Source organism: Saccostrea echinata, unplaced genomic scaffold (genome assembly GCF_033153115.1).
Source record: "Saccostrea echinata isolate AGI-Se365-2 ecotype Australia unplaced genomic scaffold, CSIRO_AGI_Sech_v1 ptg000030l, whole genome shotgun sequence".
Lineage (NCBI taxonomy): Eukaryota > Metazoa > Mollusca > Bivalvia > Ostreida > Ostreidae > Saccostrea > Saccostrea echinata.
In genome coordinates this window covers 2,343,601-2,356,682 of record NW_026889779.1, presented here as the reverse complement: position 1 = coordinate 2,356,682, position 13,082 = coordinate 2,343,601, and the positions used below count along the sequence as shown (strand labels likewise).

General features: G+C 32.4%; 1 protein-coding gene across 1 annotated transcript in view; it reads left to right on the top strand.

Moving 5' to 3' along the window:
• LOC133197096 (adenylate cyclase type 9-like) overlaps positions 1–13,082 on the top strand; it is a 34,414-nt gene that overhangs the window by 3,954 nt on the left and 17,378 nt on the right. The window contains exons 2-3 of the mRNA XM_061332938.1: positions 10,800–10,883; positions 12,614–12,753. Coding sequence (XP_061188922.1) covers positions 10,800–10,883; positions 12,614–12,753 — 224 coding nt within the window. The remainder of the gene's footprint in view (positions 1–10,799; positions 10,884–12,613; positions 12,754–13,082) is intronic.

Genomic DNA, 13,082 nt, shown 5'->3' with positions numbered 1-13,082 from the left:
ATGATGGCATTAATAAGGAGAATAAGACAGGTAGAGCTTTCTGTATGCCTGTAGACAACAAAAGATTTCAGGTTAACAAGTAATGTATATTGATTTAAAATGTTAGCCAGAGTTACCCATGAAAACCATTGATTCTCAGTTAGTGTAATTTCCCATGTACGACTGGATCTAAATTCACATTTCTCATGAATATTGGTGATCATGGTGATTGAGCACTAAGAAGAGAAATTCTGCAGCAGCTTAGAAGACAGTCAATAAAATTTAACATTTTCTGAAAAGGGTTAACATGTATTTGCATGATGGCAGTCTGGTGTTAGGGAAAAAAACAGGTCTTATTTTGAAATATTTATGTCCTAATTCCATAATGAAAAAAATGGTCTCATTTTAAAGGTGCATAGACACAGATTTGAAGTTTATATTTTCTCAAATTTTCTGTATAATATCACAACTTATATGTTGCTATAGAATTTCACAGGAAAATAAAATTAAAAACTTATTTAATCTGGAAATTATTGAAACTACGAATTTCGGGAAGCGTTTGATTAACACATCCTTGCACTTTCACAATTTTGTTGTGTATTAATGAATAATATTACATCTATGATCCAGAAAATTCAGAGTAAAAATGTGCGAAAGCAAAACCCACTCACTTAAGTATTGTCAGCCCGTGCTCAGTGTTGTGTAGTTGGTACAGAGTTTAACAAATTGAATACACCCGTGAAACGTAAACTGTTTTTTTAAACAGGGCACGAGCTCTGTTGTTGTTAATGTTTAGGTTTCACGGGTGTGTTCAATTGTTAAACTCTGCACAAACCATTGAGCACGGACTGACAATACTGGTGAGAGGATTTTGCTTTCTACATTTCTACTCTGAAATTTCTGCATTACAGTTTTAATATTTTTCATTAATGAACAACAAAATAGCTACTTTTCTTAAGTAATAAGGATAAAGTTAAAATTTGTGAAAGTGCAAGGATGTGTCTATCAAACGCATCCAGAAAATTGAAGTTTCAATAACTTCCAGATAAAATAAGATTTTTATCAAATTTTCATATGAAATGCTATAGCAACATATAAGTCATGAAATTATACAGAAAATTTGAGTAAATATTAACTTCAAATCTGTGTCTAAGCACCTTTAAGGTGTGCCGGGAAAGAAATTCAATTGAATTAAAGAATAGCAAACTATATTTGGTAGTACTATACTGTTTTCATAGGAAGGTTGCATAAATATAATTGTATATTTTCTACATTTCATTTTGTCAAATTTTTGTGAATCTTTGCAGTTCATTTTGAAAAAAATAAAAACAAAACATAAAAAAGAGACAGATTTTTTTTTTTAGAATATTTCAATTTTGTACATGTTGTATGGATATATTAAAAAAAAAATGCAAAAATTGGATGTTACCTCGAAGCATCATATCACAGAAATTTCCTGCAACAGAAATTGAAAAGGTAATTATGATATTCTAGAACAAAGTTTTTGTTTCATCTTGCTAAAATAATATTTACTGGAAAAAATGCCATGGAGGTAATTTATTGAGGAACCAGAATGAAGTTCAGACATTACTTATAACTGCTTATTCAGTTGGCATTTCTCTGTTCAACAATGTTGATTTATAAATCTGCAGGGAAGTCGTGAACCCTGCTATCCTAGACATGTAAGAGTCAGCAGAGTGTTAGATCCAATAGAGATGGAGTGGAAACTCTAGCTAATGAGTATACTCCATGTGGGACAAATGAAATACTAACCTTAATGAAAGGCTCATAAAAACTGCTTCCATAAATTACAAACAGTTAATTAAAAGTACCAACATGGAATGAATCATTGGAATTTGGAGACAAGCTATAGGTAGTCTTTCCAGTGCGGGGCAGGAAAATGGGGCCATTTAATATGAATTATTTAACACCAGGTAATTTTATTTACCATGTTTACCATAGGGTATCCACAATTATGCTTTGTTTTGCTGTTTCAGTTATTGTAAGTTGGTAAGAAGTTTATACATGTATGTGATAATTTTGGTGGGTATACCTCTGGAATGAAACACTGCATTATATAGATTTACAAGTACATTGCTTTGTGTTTGTAATACATGGAATCTAATGGAAACAGACCAGATATCACAGATATGGATCGTGACCGGTAATTAGACTGATCTCTATATTATAGTGACCGGTAATTAGACTGATCTCTATATTGGTAATTAGACTGATCTCTATATTATAGTGACCAGTAATTAGACTGATCTCTATATTGGTAATTAGACTGATCTTTATATTATAGTGACCAGTAATTAGACTGATCTCTATATTGGTAATTAGACTGATCTCTATATTATAGTGACCGGTAATTAGACTGATCTCTATATTATAGTGACTGGTAATTAATTCATACTACTTGTTCAATGTAGGCAAAAATTCATGGAACCTGTTAATCATTAATGGTTTCTGTTTTGGAATATAGGAAATGCTTATTTTTGCAGAGCTAGTGTGTTTAGTAATTAGAGTATGCGGTACATTACCAGGATATCAATTATCAGTGAACTTTTCATCCTTTCTAACAACCACAACAAGTAATTTAACAATCTATTGTTCATACAGGTTTAAGATACTCTTAAAATATTTAGATTAATTATATGTTGGTAAAATTTGAAAGTTCATATCCGGCTTTTTAAAGTCTTAATTAAAAGAACTTATTAAAGGGGCATGAACCTACCAAATAATACTCAGATTATATACAAACAATACAGACTTTCTGAGGAATAAACACAAATATTAAAATCTTGATGCATTCAAGGAATTTGTTTATGAATAACATTTTATCAGCATGATTGACAAGTGCCCAGATAGCGAAATGGGAGAAATATCCTCTATTCATGTCAAGTAATTTCATTTTAAATTGGACGTTAAACAAATCTTTTGGTGGCACTTGAATTGCTTTAAATAGCAACACTTATTCATTCAAATATTGATTTGTTAAGAAGTGTACATAAAAATAAGTCTTTATGGAAATGTGTGTAGCTTCCGTGTATGCTTATATTCAAACCATCCACATCCCCCCTCCCAAAAATAAATAGTTTAAATACAAATAAAAATTAATGAAATTCATACATTTTTTTTACAGAACAAATCTCAATAAATTTCTTTTATTATTGAAATATAACTTAAGTTGATGTATTATCTTTTGCATATTCTGAGACTCAATCTAACACACCTAAATAGTCAATTTCTGCAGAGCTGCTGGGGAGGGGCTTCTCAACCTGGACCCTCCTGGGAGGGGGAGGGGGGTTAATGCAGCCTTAGAGTAACTGTGGTCAGAAAAGCATCCATATTATTTTTGCCTAGCTACACCACTGATTCCCCTTGTAAATTCATTATATGCCCACATTCATGAGTAAAAATATATGTAATTTTACACCTTAATTTTATTATAATAATATATGGTATTTATGAAAAAATTCAAATATATTTATTCATACATTGTAAATTTGTAATGGGTTTTACCATTGGTTCATTTGATATCGTGTCAAAGTATAGAAATGCAGATAGACTGTCTTTCTCAATAAAAACATGAAAAATGGTTAGACCTATATTTTCTAATAATATATTTAGATAGATGGAAGTTTGTTATGAGTAAAACTGATATGATTAGCTGGCGTATGTCATTCAAACCAATCAAAATTCTTTTTTAGTTAATTTGGTTAATTCAGCGAATTCTAGGATTGACTCGTACTTTCTAATACAGTAAAATGCACTTCTAACAAAGTACCAGTGATGGATGATTTTGGTTTATTATAAACATAATTTGCTTTATCCATTTAGTTTACAATATATTTTAAAGCCATGGGGAATGAAAATCTGACTGTAGCCCTTTCATTTGGTCAATCCATAGATATATCGACTTCAAAACATACCAGCTTTTCTGTGAAGTCGATATATCTACGGATCAGCGTCTTTAAAGGGCTATATTTGTATAATATATACATTATACAATGTTATTGCAGACTTAAAAGAGCAAAGTTTATTTTAAATGAAGACGATTTATTATCAAGAGTATTTTGGTTTGGGGGAATTGATTTCTTTTCATAAAGTTAAGAATATGAAAGCTAGGTGCTAAAACTTCTTTGTTTCTTTCATTTTTCTATAGCATTTCAAAAAAGAAATATAAGTACAAAAATTTTGATCAAATGTAAAATACATGTATTTATTTAATTTTCTACTTCATACTACATTTAACATCTTCAAATGTCTTTACAATTAATTTAGCAGTTTGGTAATCTGTTAAAAAATATTTGAATAAGCATTGAGATTATTCGAAGGATTATTAATTTGATGAAATTGATTTGTCATGCCTGTCAAATGAATGAGATGGTACTGATGGCTTCTGTAGAAATGAAACATTGTTAATAGGTATCAACAAATGGCATCTGAAGATTTGGTTAATGTATAACAAGAATTTGTTTTGTTTTGGTATGCAAAGGAAAAAGATTTTTTTTTCCATCAAAGAAATTGTCATTATTTAGGTACAGAGACGATTGAAATTTAATTGAGAGGGTCATTATAGACATGGTTTAATAAGGTGTTTTATCAATAAAAAGAAAAATATGCTTGTACTGTATGAAAAGTTAGTGATTTGGGGGGGGGGGGGGGACTTTTTATTTTCAGACCGGAAATCATAGTGGGGGTGCTTCTGAGAGCATGGCACTCATTAGGGGTAAATACGGTTAATATGGTATTTGCACAGGAAATCATTGAGAATCTAAGGGGTAATTATGGAATGGCAGAATTTACAACCTTTGTCAGAAGATGTAGGTAATAGGATTAGAGTCTGGTTTATGTGAATAAAAACTGTAATTACATACTGTCAGTACTTTTATGAAAAATGGTGCATGAACCCAGTCTGCCAGTTTATGTGTAGGTCTGAGGTGATGTATGGACTGTGCATTATCTATTTTTGGGTACAATATGTCTTGTATCAAGCCTATTTCATAACAAATGTTCATGTGAAGTGTATTGTTGAGATGTACACAAAAAACTGACTATAAATTGATAAAATTATAGTATTTAGTTTTTTTCTGATAAGAAATAATTTTTATTCTAGAGATTCACAAAGTATGAGCATGCACTTAATTATTATTTATTGAATATTGTGACATGGCTGTGTCCTTTAAATACACTTTCTAGTGTTTCATATCTGCATTCTGCAGATGAAGTAAAAGGCATTCAAAGCTCATGATGCGAGGATATATCAAGTGAACTAATTTCTTTTTACAGAGGATTGCTCTCACAGCAACAAAAAAGACAGTTCATATAGTCCATCTGATTCAATTATGGAAATAAAAAAAAATCTACCAAACAAAAGATAAATGAAAAATTACAGGTTGAAATGAAAAGAGAAAAACATTTTAATGTTGTGTTGCGTACTCTGAGAACAGGTGGTTAAAAGTGAAAAAAAAAACTTCATCTATAGACACTGCAGAAGGAAAAGTAGCACTAATGATTCTTTGAAATTTATTAGCATTGGTTTTGTGATATGTACTTAGGGTTTCCATCAGCAGGTAGTTTTCTTTCATTAGCAGACATTTTTGTTTAACAAAAGTAGACTTCCTCCATTTTGTGGAGTAAAACCGGTGCATTTTTTCTACAGATCAGATAATTGCAGGGAAAAAAGCTGTTGTCTGATGTATTAATTTAAGTTTATGACTTGGTCGATGCAATCCTCAGCTTATGTGCTCAATAAAATGTGGGTGTGGTCTGATTTACAAGGAAGCACAGTGTTAATATTACTTATAGTAAGTTTTCAAACTCGACTCCTTTTCCATGAAAGGGATAAATTGACAAATTGATTTTATAAAAACATCTATTCCTTAAATTTATCTTTTTTAGATGTTATGTGAAGGAATTGTGTGTTAGCAGAATAGTAGGTAGTTACACACTGTTACAAACCATGATTAAATATAGCATTGAGCAATGTTTGCCTTCCTAAAGTAGAGTTTGAATAGTTCAATGTGAAAATGGTTCATACTCATTTTCTTTTCCATCTGTGACATATAAATTGATCAAACCTTTATCATTTTAATGACTACTTTGGTAGATTAATAAATAATTACAAAATATTGTATATGTAAAATACTGAAAGTGGTGTAGTAGGAAAGGAGAAATGCATAAAGAAAATATATGGCTGGACCGGGAATCGAACCCGGGACCCCTGTATTACTAGTCAGGTGCTCTAACCACTGAGCTATCCGCCGATATCCACGGTCCGTAAAGCCTGAACTTCTACAGTGGTATTCTCACATCTACAATATAGTACAGTTCTGAATTTATAAGATATTTTAAGCATGCTTTACACACTTTTAGGACTATAAATCACAGTGATTTTAAGGGTGAATGTAATCTGTCCTGAGGTCTTAGACTTTCTGTATGTGACAGAATCCCACGCATTTTTATATTAATATCTGAGAGTTGTCATGAAATAGTCAAAACAGGAGATTACTGACTGTTTAAAGTACGCTGTCTTGACTTATTAATTACCGTATCCAGACGAAGCCTCACACTGTACTCTCGCTGTGTCATTGATTGATATTTTATTATTAAAAAGGATTGGAAGGGGAGGTTATCTAAGTTAAATGACCATATAAATATGCCAAACAAAAACAAACATTATAAAATGCATTCATTTTTCTTTAATAAATTGATGAACTTAATTTACATGGCCCAAGATTTGAGGAAAAATTGTTGATTAAAAGGCATAAAGGCTTTAATTTGAGAAAATTTCCCATCTTGTATTGTGTGCAAATCTGATTTTGCTCTTAGTCCTTTTTACATTTCACTTTTTACCCTTGTTTTAAATTTACAATAATTTGCTAGTTTATTTGTGCTTTACGTAAGTTATTTTCACTTCATTGTTATTTTTATTGCACCTTTTAAAAAAGCACAGAAAATAAAACTACATACATGTACTCTGTGTATGGTTATTTAATGATCAATCCCAAACCTTCAATAAGATATAATATAAAGTAGAGATTTGGAAGAGTGATGTATCAAAATGAATTGTGTGGGTAGCTCAGCGGCTTTGGGTAGACATATATATGTTTTTGTCTATCAGTTTATCTCGGCAGTGACCATTGATCTCACTATTGGGTACTTCATATTATGGGACCTCTGTTTCCTTGCTCTTTCATCAAGTCTCTCTTGTGTAATAGAATTTGAAAATAATCAAAAATTATTTATATCTGCAAATAAGTTGAACTTTTCCCCTTTTATACTTTGAAGTAAATGATGATTGGAATCCATTTTATGATGTCTTCAAGCCTAAATTTCATGATTATGGGGATCCAAATTGTATAGAAACAGCTAAAAGTTGCTGTAAATCATGTAAATGGCTGATGTTGCTAGCGGCTACCCAGCTAGATTATTGATCCAGGTCTGTAAAGTCACTGAAGACAAGAAAAATTAAAAAAAATATATATATATAAAATTATATATCTAAACCAGATGCCTCTTAAACTGAATCAATGACATGTCCAGTGTGTGAAACTATTTACTGGGTATTTGATAGATTGGTTTCTTTGCACTGCATGCATTTATTAGTTGATTTAGAAAAGCTTTATGTCCAAATCTGATATGTCAGAACATGCATTTTGAGAAGACAGGAGATAATTGTTTATATTCGGTATCAGATTTATTCAGATATTGACACATTGTTGAGATGGTGATATGTTTCTCCAGTTCAATGACTGTGGAACAGGAGATGATAGAACATGAAATGTTTAGTCAATTAAGCAGCACCAGAACTTTATTATACAGTCTGTGGCCATTTTAGATCCTGTGGGAGTTTTTCGAAGGACAACAATATCTTTATGCATTGATTGTCTTTGCTGGAAATGTTCTTTGTACAGAGATTCTACCATTTGCTGGAGGAAACGAGATACATAATGGTTGTGTCTTTCTTAATTTGCTTCATGTTTTATTGATTAAGGATAAAAAAAATGTTCTTGATCAACAAACAAGAAATTGTTCATCTTTTGTGCATGTTTAAAGATTCAAAAGAACTAATAAATGTAAATTTTCTTTAAAAAGTGATTTTTAAGTTAATATTATTTTCTGCATTCTGAAAATTAATGAAATTTACAACACACATTTTCTGAAGTTAGTGCCCTGTATGTCAAGAAATTTGATGTCTTTTTAGCTCACCTGAGCCAAATGTTCAAGTGTGCTTTTCTGATCAAAATTTGTCTGCTGTCTAATGTCATCATTGTTGTGTCATTAATTTTTTTTTACAATTTCATCTTCTCCAGAACCACTGGACCAGTTTCAACCAAACTTGCCACAAAGTATCCTTAGGTAAAGGGAATTCAAGTTTGTACAAATGAAGAGGCATGCCTTCTTCCAAGGGAAGAAAAATATGAATTAGTGCAAAAATCAATGGCATCTTTAAAAAATCTTCTTCTTGAGAACCACTGGGCCAGAAAATTTGAAACTTAGTTGGATGCATCTCAATCTAATTAAAATTAGATGTTCCGAATCCGCTAGTGCTTCTCAAACATCTAACAACATCCCATTAGGGGTCACATCAGAGCGACCTTTCGATTACCCAATGAAATCGCCGTCTCTGAAATCTTGGCTTATAGTTCGGATGCGTTTCTTCTTTTACTGCCACACCTAAACGCCCGAGGGGTTTCGTAGTAAACAAAATATGCATGGTGCATGGTAAAGCCCTTGCTATATATAAATGTGACGTGCGGGATATATAGATGTATACATGTAGTTTGTGCATTTTCCTTTGCATTATTCAGGTAAGAATGCCAGATTGGCGGACAATACGTTCAATTTATACCAAAATTATTTTAATTCAACGTAAAACAGTCTACTGAGCATCAATAATGTAAAGATGTAGCCGTGGAACTAATTTTAGAATCGTATACAGAAGGTTGAATCTGATTGGCCAAAATTTTTATGTTTATTCATAATCGAAAGGTCGCTCTGATGTGACCCCTAATGGGATGTTAGATGTTTGAGAAGCGCTAGCAGATTTGGAACATCTAATTTTAAGGAGGCTGGGGGGTCAACAAATTAACCACAAATTAACCACCAGATTTAACTTAATTTTTTAGATATGATATCTTAAGCTGTCAACTATCATTTGGCAAAGAAAAATTTCAAAAATTTTAGTTTTAAAATTTGATCATTTTCTATATCTTCATATGGAGCTCTTCTTCTAAAGGAGATCAATATAGTCTAAAAATTGCCACAACCCCCCAGCCTCTTTAATTAGATTGGACACATTTTCAGGTAGTGAAGATTGAAATTTTTGAAAATCTTGACCCCTTGGGGTAGGGTGGGGCCACAATGGGCATCAAAATTTTACATAAGAGAAATCTTTAAAAATCTTCCCCTCAAGAACAGCAGAACCATGATTAGTCATATCTCTATGGAAGCATCTTCATGTACTGTAGTGTAAATTCAAGTTTGTTCAAATCATGTTCCCATGGGGTAAGGTGGGTCCCCAGGGGGTAAGGCAGGTCCACAAGAGAAGATCAAATGTATAAGAAGAAATCTTTAAAAATCTTCTAAAGCCATGATTAGTCATAGAAATATGGAAGCATCCTCAGTTAGTGATAGATTCAAGTTTGTTCAAATCAGGGGCAGGGATAATTTTGGACCACTTGCATATTTATACTTTTCAATACTGAACTGAATTCTGCCTTTTCCTTGCTTATGTACTCAGGTGATCAATGTGGCCCATGGGCCTCTTGTTAATATGGATTATACTCCAGAATGACTTAACCATAGTATTCCATGTTGTTAGTAGTCATGAATGTTGTCAGTTATATCCCAGAAATACTCCTTTAACTTGTGGCCTGAGCAGAGCATTCCATATACAATAACTGTACCCTTTGTATGAAGATAAATATTGTTTTATGTTTGCACAATCCCAACATACACTGTACAATATTTAGTTGTGAGGTTGAGCTTTGCAAAGTTTCTGGTATGCACTCTAAGAGAAATCAGTTAGTACATTCTAATTGTTTAAATTCAAATGAGTACATGAGATACAAATCTGATAAGCCTACAAATATGCTGGGAGAATCTGTTGGTGACAGACTATTGAAGAGGATAAGAAGATGTAATGGGGCTTGATTCTCTGGAAATCATCTAAAATTTCTCACACACAAAATTTATCACTTGCCATTGCTAAAGGAAATTAATAGATTCTGGTAGTGTTGCTGCTGACATGGGATTTTTTCTCCTCAGTTTATGGTCTTAGGTCAGGATATTTACATGAGCTGATTTTCAGGAACTTAACCGATCTGATCTGCAAAGACAAAGTAATTATTAAAGTTAATTTTATAACAGTAATAATAGATCTCTCTCTCTCTCTCTCTCTCTCTCTCTCTCTATATATATATATATATATGGTAGATTATTTTCACTAATTAAATGTACATTATTTAAATCATATATATATATATATACACAGAGAGACAGAGAAAGCATGCATGCATGTAGGTACTTAAGAAAATATTGCTCTATGATGCCACTATAATGACTTAAAGATACTTCATGAATCATCACTTTTTACATCACTTGAATAATGGTAGCACCTGGGCGAAAATGTCAAATATATCATATCTTACAAGCAGCTGCTTGATTGGTGATTAATTTGCACCTCCCTGACATGGAACACTCGAGGTTGAACTCTGGTTTGTCAGATGTACAGAGAAAAGACTTCTCTGATAGATCACCTGGAAGTGAGGTTTTGAAAACTTACAATTTTTTTTTCCTATTATTTGCAGATAACAGGACATATAAAGTGCTAATAGAAGAATATGACACAAGTAAATCAACCTACGCAGTGAGACATACAGAGGAACAAAAAGGTTGGTCTCCGAAATCAATATAACGGATAGAAAAGGTCAGCAATGACTATTGACCCCAACACTCATTTACATTAGTATAAATAAAGACGGGTTTCATAATAAAAATTTATCCAGGATCCCATTTAAGAGACATTGCTTTGATGCAGCCAAAGCTGGGACATTATATTATACTGATCAATATTGGGTCATAAAAGATAGTAATGCCTATAAGCCTATTTAGGCTATTTTTAGCTTTGTTACAGTATCCAAGAAAAACCATCAAGGTGCCTTATTTGACCCCTTTTGTATGGTTAATGTATTCCACACAAAAAATTTTGTTACATATTATGAAATATAGTAAAAGTGGTAGAGAATGGCTAGCGATAAGTTCATAATTAGGTATGGGCAGTGTACTAGTAATCAGAGAATGTCTAACGTAATGCGATCACTACCAGTAATAGCATTAGAGATCTTAACATTGTCATAGCAGCTGTTAGTATCTGATCTCCTTCCAACAGTAAGTCAAGCAGTTGCATCAGTGTAATTCTGTATACTTGAAAATCTTTGCCTTGTGTGATTTTTGTCACAAACAAATAAAAAACTTGTATACCTTCACCTGATGCATTTTGTTATTTCATGAAAATTATGTGTTTTAAGATAAGCTTGGTCATAAAGGATGACTGCACTTAAGGAAATGCGGAATTTGCGACAAAATAAACTTTCAAAACAAGCATTTTTCTATTCATTGCAAGAATGGTCAACATCCAATCTACAACTTTATGTAATTACGTTTAATAAAAGTGTGTATTTACGAAGTTCGAATCTGTTTTCAAAGGCAGGGGTCATCTCAATTTCTTGAATCTCTGTTCGATAATGAGGACGCCCACTTTTTTACTGACTTTATACATAGTCAGCGCATGTTTGTCTATTTTTCTACATTTAACAGTAGTTGTATATTTGCATAAATAATAATGTGTCAAAAGGAGATTAATAGACAAACATGCGCTCATGGTTAAAAAGAGAAAAAACTGCTTCTTCTTACATTCGCTCTCTGTGTTGTAACCAAGGATTGTGACATGTTGAATATTATAATTCACCACGTGATTTCTTACCTCAGGTAACTTTGTGAATACTAAATTCCGTCACATGACTTGTAAGGAAGCATGTGATGTGCTAACTAGGACATTGTGTTCGAACACATGAAGTCATCTGGTATTGATATAAATTTGCTTTAATTACATTGACGTGCTCATATTGTTAATTTCGTTTTGAAAGCTTTGTCAGAAGTGTATTTGTGCTATACAGAATGGAGAGGGAGATTGGAAAGAGTGATCATGTTCGCTTTTCAAAACATGTCATTGTTATTTATGTAGTCTAATTTTAGAGCCATTCTTACAATGTTAGCTCCACCTCTCATGCATATCTAATGTTCAATCAAGGGCAGGTAAGTGTAAATTCACTATATTTGGAAAGCAGTAAGGACAAAAAACATTGAATCATTTTATTGTATCACAGTCTAAAATCATTTTAAGATTTAAATGTGGTTCCAAATTGACAGTATTCTTTCATAAACATACAAAATTGAGATAAGGTTTAGATATAAAAGCAACAGAAGCAACCGAAAAGGACCCAAAAACAGGCGTTAAGTGCAGTCATCCTTTACTGAAGGGTATAAGGGTATAAAGGTAAAAAATATAACAGTATGGAACTGAAGTTTTTGTTAGATTTGTTAATAGTGTCAACTTTTTTAGTAATCAAGACCTACTTTATCAATGGATACAAGAACGAGATGGGTAAAGAAGGCAGTGAAGGAGGGGATCAAACATCTAGCCACCAGCAGGGAGCGGATGGTACCACACATGTGGAGGGAAATTCTGATGACTTAGATGAGGTGGAAACATATATAAATAACTCTGTAGAGAATAACATGGTCCTTCCCAGAATGATGTTTTTCTGACTAAATTTTTTAAAAGTTTTTAACTCTACTGGTCAGAGACCAGAAGAGCTTATGTATTGGTAAGGTGTCCATCATCTGTCTGTCTGAATAGCTGTCCCCCTGTCTGTAAGCAATTATTTAATAAAAATGCTACTCCTCCAACAGTTTTGGTCCGATTTCAATAAGATTTGGTACACAAGTAGACCATACTAGGAAACATAATTCTAAGCATCAATTTTTGGTTTTGACAAATGGTGTTGCCATGTTGCCATGGTCACTAAAAA